Source organism: Prinia subflava, chromosome 1, assembly GCF_021018805.1.
Source record: "Prinia subflava isolate CZ2003 ecotype Zambia chromosome 1, Cam_Psub_1.2, whole genome shotgun sequence".
NCBI lineage: Eukaryota > Metazoa > Chordata > Aves > Passeriformes > Cisticolidae > Prinia > Prinia subflava.
In genome coordinates, this window is record NC_086247.1 from 92,231,781 (window position 1) to 92,257,541 (window position 25,761).

Here is a 25,761-nt window from a genome sequence, read left to right on the forward strand (position 1 = left end):
ACTGTATGATCATCGGAAATTCAAAGTAGATCTGATTATGCAGGAGAAGGTATATTGTGTAGTCTATTGGTGTACCTTGAAGGGGAAATGTGTTTTGTAACTTATAACAAAACAGATAAATATGCATTTTCTCCAATAAATGTTAACTTTTGTGTCTGAAAGTCATTGTTAGTGATTCCAGAAATAATATTCATATCTGTAGTAAAAATGCTTTTTTTAAACTACTGAGATTTAAGAATTACTCTCAAACAAATTGATAGCCTTTTTAGTGAATGGGTAGCAGTTTTTCTGGGCACGTGAACACAGTATGTGTAAAAGATATTGTTAAAAAGGGAGTTTAAAATTGTTTCATTATCTTGATTGTACTAAAAATTATAGCAGCAGTGAATGAGAAAGCTGACCAAAAGTCATCAGAGCCTTATTTTGTTCTGTTTCTGCTGATCTCCTCAACTGACTCCTGTTAGTAACTGTGATCAGTCTGCTTGGCTTGCCATTCTGTGAGCATGGGAGGAGTGCCACAACCAAAAGAGCTGGGTTCTAGGCACTTCATTGAATTATTTGTGTAGTTTGTGGCAGTTACATTTACACAGTCCATTTAAATAGAGACGTGTAGAATGGTATCAGAGGAGGCAAAATTTGCTGACAGTAGGATTAGGGTAAGCACAAAACTCTGTCTTTTATAGGGAGGGTGTTCTTTGGGATAGACCTTGGTTTAAATTCCTGCTCCTCAGATGCTTAAACGCTTTGTGTTTAAAGCCTCTGGATGTCACACCTGTAGTCAGGCAGTGTTTTGGGAGTTGGTTTGTGCTTCCTTACATGTGCTATCCTCTTGACGTTTTCGAGCTCATTCTCCAGTGCTGCAAAGTGTCAACAGAAGGTCATAGATAAAGACCCTGTTCCAGTCTGCCTTGTATTCTTTCTTGTCTGAATACTGTCCTACAAGTTAAAAGTCATTATCTGACTTTTTAGAAGGTGTTCCTGCTTGCTTTTATCCTCTGCACTGTGTAAAATATTAAATTTTCTGAAAGACAAGCTGAGCAGAGTTTTTAAATTTATCATCATGTAGACCAAACCTGTACTGTATATTTTAGCATTACAGCTCATCTCCCCTGGAGAGTGAAAAAGATAAAATTAATTGTCTCCTGTTACATGCTGTGGTTGAAAGTGGCTTTGTGAGCATTGGAAACACCTTGGTCCCCTTCAGAGTATCTGTTTTTTTGCTGAGGACTCTGGTGCCAGAGGAGGAACAACTTATGTTGCATTTTGTTTAGCTAATGGCTAGTTTCTTTTAAAATGCTGCCTGGGATCGGTTTTACAAAAAACTTGGATAGCCAGACTGTAGGAAGAGGGTAACAGTATCCTTGAAAGCTGTCTCAGTAGAAGTTACCTGTTTCAGTCATAGCTCTGTAATTGAGATTACTTTTTCTGTGGTGTTTAGGATCTGCTCCTTGGGAGCAATTCCATTTTTCATCATAGGTATATGATTGAAAATGTATTTTAATTATTGCTGTAGCTTTTAAGGCTTTTTTTTTTTTTACACTGTAGATTGAAAGAATTGTGTAGGTAAGGAACCTGATTTCAAGACGTGTAGCTTCTTAAGTGGATCTTCCCCCCTCCCCAGCACTGGTGAGGGCACACCTGGAATGCTGTGTCCAGTTCTGGGCTCCCCAGCAGAGAGACATGGACATAATGGAGACAGTCCAGTGAAGGACCATGAAGATGATTAGGGGACTGGAGCATCTCTCCTATGAGGAGAAGCTGAGAGAACTGGGATTATTCAACATGGAGGAGAGAAGGCTTTCAGGAATCTCATCAGTGTGTATTAAATACCTTAAGGAAGGGTGTAATGGAGCCAGACTCTCTTCAGTGGTGCCTGGTGACAGGCCAGGAGCCAGTGGGCACGCAGTGACACAGCAGGTTCCTTCTGCGCACTAGGAGACACTTCTTTTACTGTGAAGGTGCACAGGTTGCCCAGGGTAGTGGTGAAATCTCCATGCCTGCAGATATTTAAACGCCATCTGGACATTGTCCTGGGCAGTTGACTGTGGGTGGCCCTTCTGGATCAAAGGATTTGGACCAGATGATCTCCAGAGGTCCTTTTCAAACCCATTTTTCTGTTGATTTTTAGCTATGGGAGAAACTCTTGGGCTGTGTCTTGCATGCATTGCATCCTTATACAGAACTCAGATTAGAGGATGTATTTCTGCTGCATCAAGGTAACAACCTTAATCCTGCCCAAGTATTGTATGTATTTGTGTACTTTTCCCACAAAAAAAATACCAGTCAGCAGGGAGGCTCTTAACTACCTACTGTATGTTTTGATGTATTTTTAGTGTGATAAGCTATCCTGAGTTTTTTGGTAAGGGTCTAAAGCAGGAATGCATTATGTGTATATGATTAGTATGGAAAAGAAAGAAAGAAGACTGATGAATATTTATCTGGTGAAAGGCAACTTGAATTTTAGTATTCAGTATAGTTTTGCTTCAAATAAATTTTTGTAGTTTACTGTAGAGTTGGTGTAAATTTACATGACACAAGGTCAACATATGTGACTTGGAAGTCTTCCCATTTAAACCCAAGAATACATTCATTGTCTTATGTCCATCAGCTCTTGAGTTTGTTGGGGGCAGAATGGGATTGTTTTAGGATTCCAGAATCAATTTATGTTGTCAGAAGCAATATCCTGTTAAATTGTAATGTGTTTCACAGCTTGTATGTACTTGACTTGTGACATAATCTTCCACGATGTGTTATAAACTGATGTAATGTCAGATATTTGGAAGTCAGGAGACAGATTATATGGAGCAAATACCAACCTGTTCTTGACATTTGTGAATTGGTTCATTAATTATCAGAACTACATACTCAAAGCTCAGCAACATTCTAGGGTCTCATAATACTAATTTCATATGACAGAAAAGCCATAGGAGAATAAGAATATGGTTTTAAGATTGTGTCTGAGAGAATTAGTTGCTTTCATGTAATAGTAGCTAAACACTGGTTTTAATCTAATTATATTTTGTAAATTTTTAAAGGCTACTCTATCTTTCTGGGATGCTTTATGATTTAGTGAGTGTCCTACCAGATTGGACTACATCTTTTGTGTTCCTGTTTTTATTTTCATTCCAAGGTCTTTAATTACCTTTGAAAGTACTAACACAAGATTTGGAACATACACCCCATAAGTCTTTATAGTCTGTTCAACATGATGGGTAAGGCTGATTCTGTTTTATTACAGAAGAATTGAAGATGATGTGCTTTTGCATACACAGACATAAGGTCTGAAATAAAAACAGCTGACTCCAAAGGTAAGTAAAGGTTGAGAACGGCTGCTCAGTCAAATATCCCTGAAAAAAAAGGACGATGGAATTTATGGTGGAGCCAGTGATAAGGGATGATAAAAGGGTTCTCTCTGGGGGAAGAAGAGCATTTAGCTTAATTCTCATAAATGCTGATTTGAAGTTCTCTTGTGGAGAGGCACAGAGGCTTGCTTTCTTGTGGGATGTGTGGTAGCTGATCTGGCCTCCAGAGCTGATGAATTGTCTCACTTGAGTGATTACAAGGTGTAGCAAGTGTCTCTCTGTTAAACGTCTGGAAATACTGCTGTATGCTGGGTAGCTCAGGGTGCTGACAAAATAAAGTTGTAGGCATTATTGGATGAGTCTGCTAGCACTTTGGGTTGCTAAGAGTCCTCAGTCCTTAAATATTTGTTAGAAAGTTGCTTTCTTCCCAAGGGAAGTAATTCATACTTTGTCATTTCTATATGAAATATTCCCCTTAGTAAGGTGGTACTTGTATTTCTGAAACCCATATGCTTTATATTATTTTGTGTTAGTTCAATTTCCTGAGAGGTCTGGTGGGCAAAAAATTAGTTTCCCATTTGCTTGTAGACCTTACTATACCCTGAGTGGCATGATTGTTTTCGTAAATAAACATTTATTTATTTATCATTCAGGTCAAATTCACTGCCAGTCTGGTATAATTTAAATGCTACCTCTTTCAATTTTTCATCATTAGTTCTTAATCACAGTGAGAATACATTTCTTGCAAGACTCTAGTTGCCCAAATACTTGCTGAAGCTCTGCCAAGTATTTCAGGTAGTGCATTGTGTTGTGAGGCTGGGGACACTGAAATTCACATGGCATGTTTGGAGACACTTTGAGCAAAACCAGTGTATTGAAAAACAGAAGATACATGCGTATTCAGACTTTATTTAATGCATCAAAAAATAATACAAAATGCACTGAAGACAATATTCTGGATAATGACTGTCTCTTGTGGCAATAAACGTATAAAAACAAAGAATTTATGGACCATATAGAATTTTTCTTTTAAATGCAAAGGCAATTTCTTTGAAGGGGTTAAAAACCCCAAGCTACATTATAGCTTATATTGTACTTTACCTCTAGACTGACACACGTTGATAATTTGTACATATGTTATTTCTTTTTCATGTGTGCGCAACAAATATGATTACCAGGTAGGATTACTTCTGCTAGTAAGAGTCATTTAATATTTTCATGCATAGTAGAAAAGACATGGGAAGTACAATTAGCAAATAAGGAAGCAAAAGCAACTTAAAGACTTCGTTACCATATTATTTGCAGTGTATTATTAAAATGAAGCAGAAAGCATCTATAAATAGTGACTTTTTAAAGGAATAATGCCCACTTTTTCAGAGGTACTGATGTTAAATGTACACCTGCTTGAAACAGGTGTAGTAAGTTTTCTTCCTGGAGGCAGTCATCCTAATAGTGTATACCAAATTTGCTTCTGTATTATGATAGAGACCCCTTAAATGCTTAGGTTGAAACTGAAATCTTCCTGTGAAATCAAGGGTGCAATATATAGAATATCTGCATTTGACAGATTGTACGAGTTTGTTTTCTAGCAAATTCTCAGTTCTTCTTACTTCTCAGAATACTCCTGTGAGCCAGTGCAGTGGGAATGTTTTGTGTGGCTTTTACTTGCTTTTGTAAATGGTTTTAAGCAATTAAATTCTACCACTTAATTATTTATTTCACTAACCATCTGTTTCAAATGGATGGGTCAGTAAACATACCTGTTTATATACGCTACTGGCACTTTTTCCAGTCATTAATTTTGTATGGGTTTTGTTGTGGAAATATTAAAAAAATGTACCCTTCCTTGATTTTACTGTGTGGTTCCTAAACATGGTCTTATCCTGAGTCTGCTTCCTTCCTAATCTCAGAGACCCTGTGAAAATTCAGAAGCTGTTGGTGTCACCTCTCATGTAGTTGTGATGCACAGTTACTGCCTCTACTTAATTTAGATCTTCAACCTGAGCTTAATGATGACTGTACCTTTTTAGTGTGTGCCCTAACCTTTTGAATAGTTTAAGCCTTGCAAGAATTTATTGAAGTTACACCCTGCCTGAAAGAATAGAGATCTTCATTAAATGTCCTCAGTAAGGACTTCAATAAATGCTGAAACAAATCAGAAAGTGTAAGAAAAGTGAGGAAGCTGTTTATTTTATGACACTTAAGTAAGGCTTTACCTTTAATATTAACTTTTATTTGTAAGGAAAAAAGTTAACTATATATTGATACTGTAAAAAGATAGTGGATAACAGAAAGATAAGTCACTCAAAGTTTTGAAAAGGGGCTAATAATCTATTTGTCATAAGTGGTGAATATTGCTTTTGAAAGTATATGTAATGCTGGATCTCAAGTAAGCTCAGCAACAAATGAGGACCTTACAAGAACCCTGATGGTTTAGAACCTGCAAACATTTGATTTTAAGGTTTTTTGGTTTTTTTACAATGTTCAAAAAATAGTTACTTCAGTCCATCTGCTGTAGATCGATCCTGTTTCTACTTAATAACACTGGCTAAGTTGTGAATAATTAATGTCCTTTTGTACAGGACATTTTTGAGGAAATTACACCTGTTATCTTGAGTGTTTGCTTTGATCTAAGGATGTAATTGTGCTTTGTGTGTAAGAGTTCACATTTGTTGGGGAGTTTGGACTATGTGTACAGTTTAAAATCAAATACAGCAATTGTAATAATTAATTTGATGATCCCATACCAATTGTGAATTTAAGGATTACACAAAATGTGACAAAAATACATTACTCATCATCAGGAATACCAGGCTGTGCAGGGCTTCTGGATTTGAGTGCAGCTGGTGGTTTTACCTGCGGCCTGGGGGTAGAGGCAGGGCAGGGTGCAGTGGGCTGGAGAGTCCAGGAGAACTGAAGTCACCCCCTCTGGGGCAGTCTGAGAGCTACAAAAGTTTGGGGCTTATCTCAGGGCTCTTGTTGAGCTTGGACAAAAGTTGTCAAAGTCTGCTGAAGTTCTTGGAGCTGAAAATTGCTTTTTGTACTGAGAGATGATGGGACTCCTGGCATGGATGGGTTATTGGGGGTGTGGACACTGAAAACACCTGGGTTGCAGGTGGGGAGCCTGATAAAGGACCTTTGGGTGTGACAAGTGCAAGAAGCTCTGCAATGAAGTGGATGCCTTGTCAGTTTTACAGCTAGGAAGTATTGGCAAAATACATCTGTTCAAAGCCTCTTCCAACATTGTGTATTAAGTGCCAGATGATTAATGGAAAATACACTGTGTGTGCTTGCAGGACCCAGTGATGATTAATAGCTACTAAAAGCTTGTAACAAATAAAGCCTGTAAACAAATAAAGGACGAGGACAAGGCTGAGGTACTTAATGCTTTCTTTTCTCAGTCTTTAACAGTCAGACCAGTTGCTCTCACTGTGCCCAGCCTCCTGAGAGGGAAAATAGGGACAGAGAGCAGAATGAAGCCCTCATAGTCCAAGGGGAAATGGTCAGTGACCTGGTATGCCGTGTAGATATGAGTCTGTTGGGTTGGGTGGGATCCATCTGAGGGTACTGAAGGAGCTGTCAGAGGTACTCACCTTCTCTGACCAAGTGACCCCCTTAGAGGGTGAGTTAAGGGCTGTGGATGTTGTCTTTCTGGATTGCAGTAAAGCCTTGGATACTGTCTCCCATAGCATGCTCTTGGAGAAGCTGGCTGATGAATGCACTGTTTGCTGGATTAAAAGCTGTCTGCCCAGAGAGTGGTAATGAAGGCAGTTTGATCCTGCTGTGGCTGGTCACAAGTGCTGTTCCCCAAGGCTGAATGTTGGGGCCAGTTAAATATCAATGATCTAAACAAGTGGGTCAAGTTTGTCCTCAGTCAGTGTGAGGACCAAGCTGTGCGAGAGTGTCAATCTGCTGGAGGGTAGGAAGGCTCTGGTGAGGCATCTGGACAGGCTGGATCGGTGGGTTGAGGCCAGCTGTATGAAGTTCAACAAGGAAAGTGCCAGGTCCCGCTCCTCAGTCACAACAACCCCAGGCAGTGCTACAGGCTGGGGACAGAGTGGTTGGAAAGTTGTGCAGCAGAAAAGGACCTGGGACTGCTGGTCAACAGTGGCTGAACATGAGCCAGTGTGTGCCCAGGTGGCCAAAAGGCCAAAGGCATGCTGGCCTGTATCAGCCCTGGTGTGGCCAGCAGGAGCAGGGCAGTGACTGTCCCCCTGTACTCGGCACTGGTGAGGCTGTGCCTCAGGTCACGTATCCAGTTTTGGGTTCCTCACCTCAAGAAAGGCATTGAGGGGCTGGAGCATGTCCAGAGAAGGGCAGTGGAGGTGGGGAAGGGTCTGGAGCACAAGTGCTGTGAGGAGCATCTGGGGGAGCTGGGGGTGTTTAGCCTGGAGAAAAGGAGGCTCAGAAGGGACCCTATCACTCTCTACAACTGCCTGGAAGGAGGATGTAGGGAGCTGGGGGTCGGTCTCTTCTCCGAGGCAGCCTGCAACAGGACAAGACAAAACAGTCTCAAGTTGCACCAGGGGAGAGGTAGATTAGATATTAGGAAAAGTTTCTTCACAGAAAGGGCTCTCAAGCACAGGACCAGGGTGCCCAGGGAAATGATTGAGTCACCATCCCTGGAGGCATTTAAAAGGCCGCTAGGTGTGGCACTAAGGGACATGGTTTAGTGATGGAAGTGGCAGTACTAAGACCTCTAAGATCTTAGAGGTTTTTTCCAACCTGAATAATTCTATGAAAGTGCTGTGGCATTTGTTTTCTGAATATATTAATGTAAATTTGAGTACAGATATTTTTCTTTTTTTTTCTTTTTTTTTAAATACAGACTTGATGGAAACAACCAACAAACTTTAGTGTTTTTTAAAAGATTGTTTCCTTTTTTTTGGTGATAAAAAGTCTGTCATTTTTAAACAAGCAAATTGGCAGATTATATCCAGGATGTAACAAATACTTTGCTTTCAAATGTGAAAAAATACAATTGGAAGTTGTCCTGGAATGGTAGTGCTTTAAGTGGTTTTATTTCCTGATTTTTTCTGTCAGTCTGTATACTGCCTTTGTTCCCTCTCCATTAGAGTTGCCTCTTTTCCACTGCCATTACATGTATAAACCCTCTCTCCCCCTCATGGCATCATTTTTAACTCTGCAGGTCAGTGCTAATGCTGTTTGGTTTGTGAAATAAATTATTAAAAATGACTGTTAACATCTCTTGATGGAGGACTGTGGTTAACACTTTCAAGCTACCATTGGACCACTCCCTTTTATGTGGGTATTAGTCAATTGTCCATACACTGCATGTAGCTCACAGCTGGCCCTTGTGATTCCTCATCCAGGAGAGGAGAAATGTTCTCTTAACATTTTCTCTGTATTTGTTGGAAAGGATCACAGTGTTTCCTGGAGTCAGATGGAATGTGACAGTGACTGTAGAGGATTTTCACATGACACTATTCTTACGAATCTGATTTAAATCAAACTAAAAGATGTATTCTCATCTCTGGCATTTGGAAGACATTTAATTTTAATTTTTGTGTACACCAAGCATCTTGGTTTTTTGTTTTCTGCACTTCCCTCTAAAAGAATGTACTGCCATTTTCTTTTCCACAGTTATAAGCAGGTGCTGTAAAGTACTTGTTACTTTCTGGTGATAATTGATTTTTAGTAAGGGAAGGGCCATTGGAGCAATAGGCAAGGTGCTGTATCCTGTCTTATGTACTAAACATTGAAGTAACTTAACTTTGTAGAGCTTAAGTATATGGAGCTTAAATTCAGTCTAATTTAGCCTTGTTGGCTAAATACCTGTGTTGACTGAACTTTAAAGGAATGCTAGCAGAGAGCTGGTGAGACTGAGGAAGAGGACAACCTGAAAATATGAGCTTAGTGTGGTTGTCTCAGGGTATCTTTATTTTCCTAGTTTTAGAACAGTAGTAAATTTATCTGAGTTCAATTTTAGTTGGAAGATTTTAGAGTGGGATCTTTAGTAAAGTACAAAGGGTTAAGCACTTTGTGGCAGCTGGCTTCTGTACTTTATAAAGGTTGAATGTGTGGATGAACCTGAAATGGAGATGAAGTGATTTCAAAGACAGGAAGCCATCTGCTCTGCCTGTACTTGTGGGAGACCTTGATGATTCCATGTTTGTCTGTTGCTGGGACTGTGCTGTGTGAGCCATGCTGTGTTCATTGGCTGGATTATCAGCTGTATTTCAACTTAGATCCTACCCATTGTGCTGATGACCATAAGGCTGAGCTAATACTTGTGTTCCTCTGTCTTGCTGGATGCATCCTGGTAGGGTGGTGCTCGCAGATGACTTTTTTTAAACTTTCTTTACCTAAAGGGTAATGCACTTAGAGGTGGTACTGTTTTTCAGGGTTATGGTTTCAAGACCAGTTGAAATAAATAAAGACTAATTACAAACCAGTACCATTGGTTACAAATCACTAACTTCATGGACTGAATGTAGGTAGTCTAGGCTTTCCATATAGTCATGGGCCTCCTGGTATCCTCTGTTGCCACTGTACCACTTCCCCTTATATCTGGAAACTTCTGATTAATTACTGTTGGATTTTTCTCTTCTACAATGTTTAAGAGACTAAAGGTGAGGTAAAAGAAACAATTCCTACTGGAAGTGACCATAACCCTTTAGCTAAGGGAATTTACAACCATAAGCATTTTTACTTCTGCAAAGTATATATTAAACAAAAAGTAGTTTGCTTTTGTTTTTTGACTTTTTTTTAAGCTTTACCACTAGAGTTCACCAAAAGCTTTCTAAAAAAATAATGTCAGTGTCAAGCACATGGGCAGATAATGTGCCACAGTGGGATGGGTTATGTGATTTGTAGGAACTATTTGATATGCTATTTTGTAAAATTCATCTTTGAAAGCAAGGAAAAGGTGAAGTTATGAGATATAAATATACAAAGAAAGATATAGTGATCATGGGAGACATCAGATTAAGCTTCAGCCACTGACAAAAAAGAGAAGTTTGCATAAAGATCCCTCTCACATCAGAAAATATAAATTAAATTGTGGATAACTACAGGCCTTGAAGTCTTAAAGGAAGGAAGTGCAGAATCTTCAACTTTTGGAAAGGAGAAAGGTCAAAATGGCTTCTTCAATACCTTGAGCTTTGTAATGAAATGTAGGTTTTCTGTTGTTACTCTTTACCTTACCTTCAAAGTGGGAAAGACAGAGGTAAATCCAGCCAAAGGAAGATAACTCCCAGTGTGGAGCCTGGGGCTGGAAGAAGAAAGCTCAAAAAATTTTGTCTCCTTCTGTCACAGACCTGTGGAGCTCTTCCAGCAAATCTTCTGCCTTTTCCTTGAAGGAAATGGAGAACTGCTAGACAGTACTGTGTACTCTAAAAGTGCAGCTCTCCCTGCTGTAATATGCCAACATCATTCCTTGTGACGGTCCTTGAAGTCCTGAGATGTGGCTTCCAAATAAGAAGAGAAAATGGGTCCTCACCCACCTTCTCTTCTTTGTCAAAATGTTCTTTTTATTTTTGGGAGCTGCTGTTACATCAAACAATATATGTTTCAAACTAATGTTTGAATTGGTTTGTGCTTGATGAAATTGAACCACTCTGAGGCCATAAAGCTACATTTGTCTATGCAAAACTGGCATGTTTTAACTTCTGGCACTTCTAAGTGCTGCTGAAAGTTTCAAAATAGGCTTGTTTTATTGCATGCAGCCTTATTAGTACTGAAAGAATATTTTCTGGTGCCTTTTTTAGTACAAATGATAGTAATCTAACAAAACTGTCTAACAAGGATATCAAACCTGCAGTCAAGATTGACAGGAGAGAAATAATGTGTGAGGCCATAATTGGTATCTCAGTATTGGTACAGAAGTATTCAGCCGCTGTAGCAGCTGCATGGGCTGGTGTGTCTGCTCTGCATGGTCAGGGCATGCCAAGGGGCTGGGTTACACCTTTGCACACCTGCCTGTGCTGTCTTTGCTTTTCTTTCCCAGTGCATCTTGACTCCTCTGCCATGAGCAGACTTCCTTACTATTTTGGTTCAATGGACATAGAAGTAGATCTGCTAGTTTGTCCTAAATGTTTTCAGATGAAGCTTATTCCAGACTTGTTGGTGGGATTTTGTGAAGAAGTTTGCACTGCTGATTGCTGTGCTGCATTTACTGGTTGTGTGTGTAAAGAGTGAGCTTTAATTTCTGCTGTATTTATTCTGGAGCTTTCACAAGCACTAAATTTTGCTGATAGTTTGAACTGGGGATGATGGTTGGGAATTAGCCACAGCAGAGGCTTATCTGGCTGCTGGGTATGGTACCTTAAGCCCATATCTCCTGCTTTTCAGAAAACTGATAAAGTAGAAAATAGATGAGGTGTGAAGGTAGTTCTGAAAAAGTCAATAAGTAGCCGGAAGCTACAATTTAATAAGTGTTTAGACATATCTGGCTCAAATAGCTTATAATTTTAACTCCTTTAAAAGTGATAGATAAAACCTAAATCCATATTCTCTGTGGCATTAGGTATCACGGGAAATAAGTGGAAGCAAGGCATTCGAAATCAATAAATGGCTTCTAGGTACAACTTAATGCAGACAGAATTTAGAGAAAAAAGATTGTGAAACAGATACGGGAATAAAATTTAGGTTTATTTTGCAGAGTATAGCAGAGTTCTAATCCTGGCTGTTGTGAAAATGAATGGAGATTAGAAAGTTGTGGAAATGTGGAAATGTTGAAGTTCAGTGCCATGGGCCATCTTGTGCAGAATTAGATGTACTGAAAAATAAAAAATCTGTGGAGTAAAGCTGTTCTCTTTGTGCCTCAAATGAAGCCATAAATGAATATTGTTAATTAGAAATGGATCCAGTTTGGATCCAGTTTCCACACTGGAAATGCAGCAAAAATTTTCTTTCCCCATTTGCTTGGGAATTGTGTTGTGCTTGAGAATCTTCTACTTCACTGCTTGGAATTTCCTGTTCTTGGATTTACTTGTGCCTTACAGGGACTAGAAGTACAAGAGGCTCCTCTAGGTTGGTAATTCAAGTGATGCAAGTGCGTTTTATAAAGGCCCTTGGTTTCTTTTTTCTTTTCCTTAACCCAACAGGTTGTACTTTGTTGTATGATGGGACTGAATAACCCTCAATTTATATTTTATTTGTTCTATCCCATAGGCATGATGAGGAAGAGGCACTAATGTTCCATTAGCTATGTAGATAGAAGCATTTATATAAGTGAGATTTGTCAGTGTTACACCTCAAGAAGATTAAAATGATATTCCTGGGGCAGGTTCCAGTCAATCCTTCTTGATTCTGAACTACTTATTGCTGTTTACAGCAAATTAATATGGAATCATATGATGCATAGTGGAAAACACAGACTTTTGATTTTTCCTTTACCCATGTCTTTGCTATCATCATATGAAATATCTGCTTATGCTTGACTGCAGTGGGTTTTTTTTTTTTTGGTACCTTAAACACCACAGTATGTGATATTTTCAAATCAATAGTTTAGATGACGTTTCTGATTTGCAGTTTGTGTCTTGCCAGTCTTACTTAACATGAGCAGTTTAATTTAAATTTCAGCCATTTTTTAGAAACTCTGATCTGCAAAACAACTGAATCCTCTTTAATAATTTTTACCCAGTAAGTCTAATTCTGAAACTACAGATAAAGCAAGTGGAGATTTCTGAAGTGTATAAAAAATGAGAATTCAGTTGTTTTTCAGTGAGCCCTGTGAAATCTGGAGATTATTTTGGAGCTCACCTGTCAGCTGTCATCCTTCTAAGGCCGTAGTTAGACTTCAGTAGATGCACAGAGACAGTTGGTGACACATCTGCAAGAGCTATGATTGAGCACACATGGGCAGTTAGAGCTATTGTAATCTGTTTGGGTTAGTTTTTTTCAGAGGGAGAGAGGGATTTTTAATTTTTTTTTAAATCTTGTTCCATAGAAAGGAGTAAATTTGATCTGCTGTTCAGTGTTTTCTGTTGATTTGCTGTGCAACCCAAATTACTGAAAGGTTGGGTTTTGTGATTGCCTTTAAACTTGTAAAAAATTTATTGGATATCACCTGTCTAAAGGATGCAGACTTAAATAGTTTATGCATATGAATCTAGGCAGTGGCTTTGTTTTCTGGGACAGGTCTGAAGGCAGGGACAACTTGGCTAGGATCTTGGTTTGTTTGCATAGACATCCTGTGTGGCTCGATCGAGTTATGGAAACTCTGAAACTACTTGTCTACATTTATAAGATGAAAATTAATTGGTGTAGGGAAGGGTGCATATTTAATATGTGGCTATTGAAGATAAATCAGTTAATATTTGCAGGATGCTTTGAAACTTCAGTTGCATGGTGTTGTGCAAGATGTTTTGTTGATGGTTGGCTTTGGATTTTGAGTGACTAAGACAGGAGCAATCAGCCTGTATTTGCTCATTTGAATAACTCGTGTTTTGCGTATGAAGCTGTATGTAGGGACAGAAAAGCACTGAGTCGTACTGTGTGTGCTATTTCTGGAATATCAAGCAGGCTTAAGACTCAGAGGAGGAGGAGTTTCTGGGATTTTTCCAAATTCTGTCAACAAAACAAATTCTATCCGCATTAATCATCAGAGCAAGTTGGAGTTATTTGTGTTGTTGTAGCATAGCCTGGCTGAAACAGGCTACTTGACCTTGTTCCTAATGTAATGGGACTTTCCCCAGGAGACTGATAAATCACTTTGCATATTGAAATTATTTACACTGATCATTAAATCTTCAGTGAAGTGAAAGGAGCAGTTGACTCTTGGAATGCCTGAAGACTTTGCCTGTGCTCAGGAGCAGGGTGAAATGCCCACCTTAGAGCACTGTGCTGTGGCACCTGCATCTGCTGCTGCCCAGGGTAATTTTGGTACCTTAACAGTAGGTGTTAGTGTGCTGAACAGCTTAGGCTTCCTGCCAACACACCTCTTAGCTAGCAGTGAGATTTACCCTCTCTTGTTTTAAGGTCTTGTTTTGTTCAAGAAATATTTGCATGATCCACTTTTCTCAAAGTAGTGAAGTCTTTATTTTGAAGGAATGAGCTAAAAAATCAGCCTAAATTTTCCACCTTTGGTATATAATACCATGTGCAGAGTGAGCTTTGACCATTTTATATCAAAAAAGCACCATGAGAAAAGAGTAGCCCATTAAGGTCATGTCATGTTGGATAAGCTTCCCTTAGAACATGGCCATGGCTGTACACTTGTAAAAGGTGTAGTTTTCCTTTAAAATGTCTGTCTGGGAGCTGTTTGACAAGTGGAACTGTGGAATGTAGACTAAAATGAAGTAGATTATGGCACAGAAAACTGTACCCAGAGTTGAACTGAAGTATATAATTTTTTTCCTTGATCAACAAAGGTAGCAGGGATGTAAGATGTGGAAATGATCAGTCCCTTTTCTTATCAAACAAGTATGAGTTTTCATTGGCTATGGGCTTGGGAAGGTTCTCATTCACATGGAAGAATAATTGAAATGTCTTATGGGTACTGCAGTTTTAGAGTGTTAAAGTTCCAAAAGGAAACATGCTGCTTTTCAAAAGAAACATTTCTAGGTTTAAAACATAAATCATTTTGCCACTTCAGGTTACCCTCAGGTGCCTTAATGCATGGAAAATCTAGTGAATAAGAGTAAAATGAGCAAAATAACAAAGTAATTTGTCAATTCATGTTGTCTGTGCTGGGTGCAGAGGCAGAAAAATCAGCTGGACATTGCAGAAGGAGTGAAAATACCAGTTACAACGTAATTGGATTTTTTTACATTGTTAAATGGTAAACCTTTAAAGTATGTTTAACTCTCCTGTACTTTACTTTGTGGAACTTAGGTGCTGCTAAGGGTGGATGGGCTGAAGCCTTCCTACACACCTCTGTGTGTCTGGGTGCTGCAGTGCAGACCCTGGGCTACAGCAGGCAGTAGCTGGGGTATCCTGCTGGTCTGACACAAGTGTGTAGAAAGTGTGAGAAAAGAGGTGGCTTACTCCAAGGATCATCTCAGACCCAGACTATAGCCTGTGCTGTGTCTGGAGCAGAGACGAAAAGTTCTTAGAGAACGGATTACTCACTCCAAAATCCCAATATAAATAAGATTAAGTGCTACTGATGATTGCAGAGTAGAAGTGGTAAGTAAAGTTTATCATCGTCGATATTTTGAAGGTAAATTTATTTTTTCACGAACTTCTTCTTCTGTGTTGTCTGTGTTCAGTATCCTCATGCCAGGCTGAAGTATTCTGTTAATGGGCATGCTCTGAAATACAGATCCTTTTGTCTGCACTATTTATAAAGATATTAATGTTAGTGCAGGTGTTCGCCTGTTGTAGTCTTTCAGGTTCCAGTTTCATGTTCTCAGTGATCTCAAAGTCACCCTTTATTTAGTTAAATAGTGGCAGAAGCCAGTGACAGTGGCAGAAGCCATAAGCTGTTCTGCTGGCCTTCGTACACTTCAGCAAACTAAATATATTTTGAAGGAGTTTGTTGTTGGGAAGGAGAGGTAAGGCAAAGTTCCAGGTCATGAACAGATTGAATGGACATCAACTGATAGCTTAGTGTTTTGTCCCAGTAACTGCAAGATACCCCCTAAACAGCTGAAAAGAGATGTGTATGTGCTTCTTTATTTTTGAATGGGTTTTTAAAGATGACTGGAAATATGTGGAGGCTGAGAGGCTTATCCCCAAGGTAGTTTTGCCTCAACCCTGGAGGGACCAAGGCGAATGGGGAAAGATACCCTCTTAGGTCATTTCTTCCCATGGGGTTTTGCAGCCACATGTTAATATTTCTTAGGTTTTATTGTTCTATTGGTTTGTTAAGTTTATGTCACCCTGTTACCATATATGCACCCATGCCAGAATGTTCTTCTTTCCCTTGAACCCCATTGGATAAAATTTGCCGCAGTGTTACACCCCTGGAACCCCATTAGTCCCCTTAGTTTATATTTACCCCTTTGCCCTACTTTTTCCTATTCTTATTGGACCCTGGCCTCAATCTGCAGTTGCGCGATGCAGCAGAAATAAACCAGTATTTTTTTAAGAAAACTTTCAGTTCTGGAAGTAGAAGAAGTTCTGAGTTCATAAAGTTGAATTATTTGTCTGTTACACTGAAATAAAGGGAGGCAATGATTTAACGTCATATTTTGAATCCAGTAGTGCATTACTGGATTTTAACTGACTAGATATTATGAGTTTAAGAATGCTCAGTTCCTATTTATTTGATGTGTTCAGTGGAAAAGTCCCTGTGCACCTCTGCTGGACAGTGAGAAATATCCTTTGATAGCAGACACAGCATCCTAATCTGGAAGGCTTTATAAAGTCTTTTTATAGTCCAGCACCAGCTGCTGTTGAGATGTCTGCCTGCTCAAGAAAATTCGCTAAAAATACTCAATTTCTTAAAAACCAGAAAACCCAAGAAAGCTTACTTGCACTGTTAGCTCAGTAATAAAAATGTTAAATGAAAATAAAAATAGAAAATTTGCATATTTGTAGATTAAATCAGGGCAAGAGGCAATGATAGGAGAATTATCTTTTTCATGAATGTTTGTCTGCATTGCCTGATTTGATAAGCAGCCTGGCTTTCCTTTTGGAACTTTAGATAACATATATGCAGGGTGAATCAAATAGTTGTGTTTTCATTAATTGTGAATGAAGTAATTTGTTATGTCCAGAGTATCTCAGAAATTTAATGAGAAAACAGAAGTCATGTTGCAATGAAGCTGATCTTTTTATATTTTACATCCTGATACTATTGATAAGACATGAGTGGGATTGTTTTGAAAGACATCTGCAATCTGCAAAGTTGGTATTTTCAGCGTGCCTTTGAGTGTTTCGTATCATTGGCAAATGCATGGTACGTCTTCCGAGGTGGGAACTGATAATGTGTCCCTGAGATTTCAAACATGTACCATCTGGAAACTCATGATAACTTGTGGTTTCGATTCGTAGTTGCTGTTCGGGGTGCAGACACAAGGAAAGGGCTTGTTAGGTTAGAATCTTTTCTGTAGGACAAATTACTTGAAAGTTGATAGTTACACTATATCTGATACAATATTGAGATGTAATTGTAGCTAAGTATTTTGTCTGCCAAGGAAAGGCACCCAAATAAAACCTCAAACTTTTTCTTGTTATTCTCAACCTTGTTGAGCTTTTTTCTTCTGCCAAGCAAAGCCTATTGTCTGCAAACAAATAGCCAAACTCCATGTCCCCAGATTAGGAAGATGTACCTTCCTCCTGCACTGATGATTCACAGCATTTCTGAACTGGTATTTATGAGGAGATTATTTCCCAATACTTGTTGAGGTCTCTCAATGCACAGTGGTCCAAGAAATCATTAGATTAACCAGCACCTAATTCCAGTAACCTCATTTGAGTGACAGTGGGTTTCTGTGACACAGGGATGTTGAAAGAAAAGAATTAGGCAACTTTGTTCCAGTCAAGATGCTCCATGACTTCTGTAACTGGCTGTGAGGTGTCCTCATGCTTAGATAATTGTGTCTTTTGGGGGCAGATGATTCCCAGTACAGTTGCGGGCATACATTCCAGATACCTTGGATGTTACTGGATCTGGTTCCAGATCATGAAATGGCAACCAGAGTATCAAGGGAGGGAGCAGAGCCGTTTTGGAAGGAAGAATGCGCAGGACGACGTGTTTAATGGGGAGATCCATAAATGGGAACAGAGGCAAGAATGCAGCACCAGGAAACAGAGAAACTGGAGGTATATTTGTTGTGTGAGAGAGTCAGAAGTAAGAAAATCAGAAAAGGTGAGAAGGAAGACTTGCAGAGTGATTAGGAACAGGATAAGGACAGCTGGAGAGAAAGGCCCTGGAAGAGCCTTCAGTGATTACAGAGAAAGCTCTGCTTTCAGACTGAATTTCTCAGATTGATGTACAGTATTTAAAAGTATGTCATACTCGTTATGAGTCATGTTTTTTGAGCGAACTGTGCTGAGCAAATCTGGTAGTGGTTTCAGTGCAGAGAGAGAAGTGATGTGCTGATAAAAGTAAAGAAAGACTGTTTTTTTAGGGCTTCAGTAGCTGTGTTTCTTCTATTTTTTTGCTTTGTGAGTGTTTTGATATTCAAGGAGATGTAGTTTGGGGGGGTTTGGAAGAAAACAAACAAAGTTTTGGAAAAAGAATTGAAAGAAAAAAGACTAAAAGCTAAGAGACCAGGCAAACCCCCAAGTCAGTTGTTTATTTTCAGCTGATAGTATTACTACAGTCTTCTTAAGAAATTCTGCTGATTTATGATTTCTGTAATGATAACAAACCTGACACTGCTAGTTAGAAAAGAATTGTAAATATTATTTTCCTCTGTAGGTATACTGATGTTTCAGACTCTTGCCATTTTATCATCTTAGTATTGCATAATGCAGGCAATTCATGTTTTCCAGAATTTCCAATTAACTTAAGTGTTCAGAAGTTTCCATGACCTTTAGGTTCCTTTGTACTCTATGTTGTTTTTCAGAAAGTATGATAGACTTTGTGGTTTGCTTCCAGTGTAGCCTTTTTTTAATGGAAAAGATGTCACAATGCAAAAAGACCATGGTTTTGAGTTGTGTTTTTGAGCACTTAATACAAGGCTGATTTGACTTTTTTTTTTTTCTAAAAATGTCTTATCATAGAGGAAACTGTTTAAATAACTCATAAAAACTTCATCAGCAAAATATCATAATTAAAAAAGTATCATTAGGCTGAATAGATGGCAAAAATAAGTTGAAGATTCCCTTAGAGAAGATTGTTGCAGGATATATGCACCTGTATCATCTTCACTACTGTAATTGATGTTCACTGTACTTATGGTTCTTGCTTCAGTTTTGCCTGTCAGTCTCTAGGACTTGCAAGAAAACCTTCTGTAGTTTAGATTGCCCTGTTCACTCTGATCTGTGTGAGCTGCCAAACACAGGTCTCTGCTCTTCACTGAACTGTTGGAGGTTTCTCAAAAACCTTACTTAAGGAATTGTACAGGGTGGCAGGTGGAGACCTTCCATGGAAGGGTGCATGGCTGCCTTAGTGGGTGCAGCACCACGTTCATGTGCTGCTTCCCACCCAGATCTAAACGCTTCATCTGTCCCAGTAAAAACAGGGAATCCTCAGGGCTGTCTGCCCCTGCCCCTCTAAGCATGTATTTTAGAAGCATGAGCTTATTTGTCAGAGCTATTTGACTCTTCATTTGGGGACAGCACAGAACAGTATCACCTACGCGTGTCAGAACACATACAGGTGTGTGTATATATATATATATATATATATGCATGCATGCATATATATACACACACACATATACCTATATATGTGTATATATAGCTAGCCAGTCGCTCCAGTCTCTGTGCCCTGAATAAAGAATTGTTACCCCAGTGTTGCTTAATATTTAGTAATTATGAAGCCAGAAGATTTGTTTATACATGCCAAGCCCAGTCTGCTGTTTTGGTCCATGTTTGTTTCCACATATCCATCAAGGCCTTGCAAAGCAAAATGTGACTGCTGACAAGTTACTCCCACAATGTTGCAAATGTTTAGATCTTCCTGCAACCTGATACAAAAAGGCCCTGCTGGCATTTTTTTTCTTTTTAACTGAAATTTTCTTGAGAAAATGCGGTAGACTGTGGTGAGTGCATGCAATTATTTTAAGTATCCATAGGGCAGCAAAGTACTAAGAAAATTCAGCTATCATTTTGAAGAGTTGCTATATGGACTCTTATTTAATAAATGAATAACACATAAGTATGTGTCTATATGTTTATGTATATGCATAATCAAAACTTATATGTACATATTTTTGTATGATAGATTATGCGAATCAGGAATAAAAAATTAAGAATACATGCAGAAATAGAACAACTAAATATGATAAAGCAATACTGTTGCTGTAAGAGGAGGACAAACCTCAGCTACACTTATTTTCTTCAAATGATTTTTAGAAGCGTACATGAATGATAGTCCTTTTTCCAAAACTGCTCAGGAGATTTTATTCTGTAAAAGCCTTTGATTTTCATCTTCTGCTGTGCAGAGGCTGCAACCTGTTAAGGAATGAATTTACATGTATTTGGGAGACTTTTTTATATCTATAAAACATATAAAGTGTTGCAGTTGTCCCTCAGTCAAGGAGTCAATATATTAATAGCCTGGAAACCAAACTGCTGTATGAAATGAGTCCTGTTGGCTTAGTATGTAAGGGTTTTCTAAACTTAAATGTGTTACTTTTTCCAAGGCTGTTTTGAAGAGAGGGGTTTGATTTTGGCTTCAAGGGAGAAGCATTGCCACAGTGTTGCCTCTTCCTGCACACCTGGAAACCGCGGTACAAGGAGGAACTGGTGCTCTCTGTCTCAAGGCATCTCTCTGAATAAAGGCATCTCTTGAACGTGGTTGTGCTTTACAGTCGTGAATGAGTGCTACTGCAACTGTTGCTATTAAACATAATGTCTCGCTTGAATGTTGGCCTCTTGCTATTTAGTGTGTGTGTGTGTGTGTGTGTGTGTGTGTGTGTGTGTGTGTGTCCCACCCCTTATTCTCAGGTGGGTGTGTTATGGGTGTGGGGCTGAATTTATAAACATTTTATGCTGCTGGAAAGAATAAGAAATACAAGGGTTTGGCAGTGTGACTGGAAAACCACTTTTAAAATGGGTTTGTTTTCATACTTGGTGCATCTGACTAGGCCAAGAGATCACTCTTTTCCTGACATTGAAACTCTGTTTCTTTGCTTTTCTGTACATAATTCCTTATAATTTTTTTACCTCTGATTATCTTTCTAATAGTAAATGAGTCTGTTCATTAGTCGAAAAACATAGTTTTCATTCAACCTGGGTTGGAGGAGAAGTTCTTTGTCTTGTTCCATTTTTATTTTGGCTTCTATAGAGGCTAAAACCATTAGTGCTCTTTCCCAGCCTGACAGGGTCAGATATTTGTTTTGTTTAAAGTAGCTAAAGGTCTAAATGTTGTTTTGATGACTGCTTTGTGGCCTGTCCCTGTTGTGCAAGGAAGTTGTGTTTTAGCCAAATTAATAGTGTAGTCTTGGTCAACAATGATTAGAATCCCCCTGAATGTTTTCTCTTATTTAGCATTAGTTGCATGTTATGTATTATTTTCAATTTACCTGCTTCATAGGTTAAGTGACCGATAGTTATTTGTAAATGGTGATTTCTTTGAAGAAAATGTCAGTGAGACAGAAGGCTTTTTCAATTTTAGCATTTCATCCTGAGCATGTGTGCGTGGAGGGAAAGGATATTCGTGCCTGTATGGATGCATTCATGATGAGTGCATATATAAATATGCCTAGGTCTTGGCAGGCTTTCTCCTGCTTTAGCAGGATCTCAGTTCGAGTATGGTGCCCTAAAAATTATGTTTGACCTGTATTCATTGCTCACGGGCCTGTGTTATTTAGTTATTTGTGTTATTGACATCAGTCAATACTTCAGTGCTCAATGTACTGAATAGTAGCAAGTGACATGAATTTTCTTATCCAAGCGGATACAAGCTATTCTGATGAATGCTAAAGCATTGAACTATTTGAGATAGATTTTCTTTATTCTTTTGTTCAAAGAAAGAAGCTCTAACTTCACAAGGATAATGACTATGCCAGTAATTCTGTACTGTAGGCCATGTTTTACAGGATTAGAGTTTATATATGTGCTTCTGCAGATAATTCTGAGATTCAGTTCTGTTAATGAATTCAGATATCAATAGGCTCTGAACGTAGAGAAAGGTTTGGATCCTGAAAAAAATAGTATCTTTATCTGAATAGAGGCAGATATTGGTTGAATGAATATCTTTTGTCTGAAAATTGCTGAGCTATAATTACAGCACAGCCAAGATAAAATCAAAACTAGAAATATGTATGTTTCTTTCCAAACCAGCTACATTGACTTTTCTCTTTAGTAGAGGTTCACATTTTATAAATTGTGATTTGTATTTTTTGTAATATTAATTCACATTGGAGCTGAAACAGAGATGTTGTTTCCTTAGTAAAACCTGCTTTTGTTGACCACTTAATTATGCCTTTGTCTAGGCAAGATCTTTCTATGCATTTTTGGGAGTTGCGACCACCATTCTTTTTAGCTCTGTTTTCCATGATGTGTAACCTAATGGCATCTCAGCTGGTAAATGAGGTAACAATTCATTCCCTATTGGCAAAAAAATTAATGAGAAATTACAGTCGAAGTGCTCATGTGTGTCTTTTTCTTCTAAAACACAAAACAACAACAAAAAACCCCTTCCAAGTATGTAACTGAGTATAAAGTAACCTTGCTAATAGCCAGCTTATTATTAATGGCTCAGTTTGGTGTTTTTTTTATATGATAGGAGTTGACAGGTTAAATAAACCTTAACACAGGTTTGTTTCTTTCTGCTTTGTAGACAACTCTGCTGAAGCAGATTTATGGTTGCTGAACAGTTGTACAGTAAAAAATCCTGCTGAGGACCACTTCAGAAACTCAATCAAGTAAGTGTTTCCTTACACAGATGCTTAACTGTCAACAAATATTGCATGTCTTAAAGCCTTTGTGTTTTCAATCTAGAAGTAATTTTGTGTTTTAGAGCAATAAATGTACTGAATTTGAGTTTTACAATGGTGACTTCTCTAGAATGGATTTGTAAGGTAGAGTGGATTTTTTTTATACAGCAATAACTTGCAAGTGATTATCACTACACTAATTTAGGAGAACTGCTGACCCATTTAGATAGGGATTTTTATATCTCTTTTCAAGACAATGTTGTAATAGTCTTCTGAATAGTTGACTATGCTTTTGGTTTTGTTTGGTTTTTTTCTAAATATATGTATTGCTAGGTTATTTTGTTTTCATCTGCTTGAATATGGCCTAACTGGGACCTTCTTTTCAGTGGTGTGCAGCAATGGCCATAAATTAAATGACAAGAAGTACTTTAGCATGAGAAAGAATTTCTTTATGTTGAGGGTGTCAGAGCACTGGAACAGGCTGCCCATGGGTAGTGGAGTCTCCCTCCCTGGAGACTTTCCAAACCCAGCTGGACGTGTCCCTGTGTCACCTGCTCTGGGTTACCCTGCCTTGGCAGGGGGCTTGGACAGGATTATGTCCAGAAGGCCCTTCCAACCCTACCAGTTCTGTGATTCTTTGAAAAAGATATCTGGTATAAACTTAAAACAAGCTATTTCACGATACACGTTCTTGAAAGATTAGCTGATTAGCTTACAAGAAGTCTTGTGGAGAATGTGTTTTATTACTCAGTACCATTCCATTGATGTCAAACAAAATGACATAGTAGTGACTTTTGCCTCCAATTTCTGCAGAAGTGTAATTGTGATGAGAGTAACTAGAAACATGTACAGTATAAACAAATACTATGATACGCATCTCGTAGATGTTTTCTGTAGTAAACAAGTTTGGCTATTTGTGCAGTCATTTGTTTAGTGTGGTGCACTGGGGATGGACTGGCTGTTGAAATACATTTTGGTTAGAAACACATAGATCTCGGGAAGGGAAAGAGGAAAGATAAGCTGCATATAATCTACCTGCTTGCAATGCAGGAGATACTCTCAGGGCTGTAACCTGGAACAGAAACCGCTTGCCTGCTGTAGGTGGCACAGCAGAAATTTCTTCCACCTCTGAGAGTGCTTCACTTCCTGGCTGCTGGTGTTGCACTTGGTGAATGCCTTTTTGCCTTTTCTTCTTTACTGCCAAAAAAAAAAAAAAAAAAAAGACAAACTATTCCCAGAATACTACTTCCAGCAGTTAGTGTGCGTTGGCCAACAGAACTGATGACAAGATAGTTTCCAGTTCAGTTGTGGCCGTCCTTCTATTTTACTAATCCTGTGCCAGAAATGATGTGGTATGGTGTGTGTCCTAGCCAGGAGAATAGTGTTGGTTAAGAAAGAGGGCCTAACTGAAAGCAAATGACCAAAAATATTTCTTTGAAGAACATGTTTCTCTTGCTGCTCTGTTCACGAACCTGATATTACTTGTAGCCTTTTTATTCTTTATTTGTTCTTTTTTATCCTTACATCTTCCTATACTTGCTCTTTTCCTGTGGCATGCATCACTCATTCTTTAATCTCAGATCGTGGCAGTTACCAGCCATGGAGAATGACAACTTCTGTAGTTGCTTCTGATTTTTCATAAGGTACATGAAACACAGGGGAAACACATTGTCTCTCTAAAGAACACAACTTCTCCCAAATAGTTCTTAATTTGTTACAGCAAAAACCCAATGCATGAAGTTTGGGTGATACAAAAGGAGCTGCCATTATATCCTGTCACAGCAGCTTGTTGGTAACTATGGAGATCTCTGTTTTTCTCAACTGAGTAACAAACATGTAGTGTGTTTCTGTTGTCAAAGCAAACATGCTTGGAGTAGAAAATTTAATACTCAGCCATGTAAAATTCTTTAAAAAAATCAGTCTGAAAGTGTTACATAGTATTATGCATGTTCTGTGAGAAACGTATTTATTTGTTCTCTGCCCACTGCAACAGTTCCTGCATTGCTTGTATATATGACTTTAAAATGCATGGATTCAGATCAGTGGTAGTGTGTTCACACTGCTGCTTAAAGAATGACTGTGAAAAGCTGATCCCTCACTAATACCATGGGCCAATGGATGTGCCAGAACCCAACAAGTCCTGTAGGTTCAACCTTTTTTAGTCTGATGTTCTTCTAAAAAAGGAACAAATCCACTCTCAGACACTCTGAACTTGGGCAGATGTGTATACAGCTGATACAAGATGACTAACAGTATAATCTTTATGCTCGTTTTTTTCTTTTAGCCCTTAGGAGTAATCCCCTGTTCTTCAGTCTCAATAAAATTGAACTGGCTGAACCAGAGTAATGGTATGGAGGGCAAAGAGTTGTTTAAAGCCATTAGCTTATGGATGGGAATTGAGAGAGTTTCCTGGGCAGATTTTATTCTCAGTTGGTTAATCTTAAAATAAGATTAGAGTTAGACAATAGTAGTAAAGAATTCCCACTACAGTTATGTAGGTGGAGTTTAAAAAAACAATTATTAAGGTGTTTTGATTAGTGATTGATCTACCTCTTGTGCTTGAGTAGAGCAGTTGCTGGGCATTCCAGGAAATTAGCAGCTTTTGGAGAGTTCCATTTTTTGAAGCTGACTTTATTTTGCCTTAGAATTTAAAATGAAATAATACTTTAAAAATAATCTATTTATTTTAAAGTCAGTCACATCCTTTTTTTGCTGGTAATGTTTTGCTATGGTATCTTTGTTTTGGACCTGATCATCTGTCAATGTGACCAGCTTGGATGAGTTAAATATATATGTATATATGTGTTTTATGAACAGTATAAATAATAAAAAAAGAAGTAAAATAGTAAAATATCATTAAAGTTCTTCCAGAGAGATTTCACTATTTATTTGTTTTGGGGGATGTTGGGTAGTTTTTTGGTGGTTGATTTATGTGCCTCTGCTTATTGTGTGTGTGGTGGTGGTTTTTTGTTTGTTTGTTTTTTGTTTTGTTGTTTGTTTATTTGTTTGTTTCCCCCCCCCCCTCGTTAGCAGAAGATTATCAGGTAACATTT

General features: G+C 38.5%; 1 protein-coding gene across 2 annotated transcripts in view; it reads left to right on the top strand.

Moving 5' to 3' along the window:
• Positions 1–25,761, top strand: part of CDKAL1 (CDK5 regulatory subunit associated protein 1 like 1) — a 388,807-nt gene that overhangs the window by 44,594 nt on the left and 318,452 nt on the right. For both annotated transcript variants that reach the window (XM_063403595.1, XM_063403604.1), the window contains one exon: positions 22,612–22,696. In XM_063403595.1, coding sequence (XP_063259665.1) covers positions 22,612–22,696 — 85 coding nt within the window. The remainder of the gene's footprint in view (positions 1–22,611; positions 22,697–25,761) is intronic.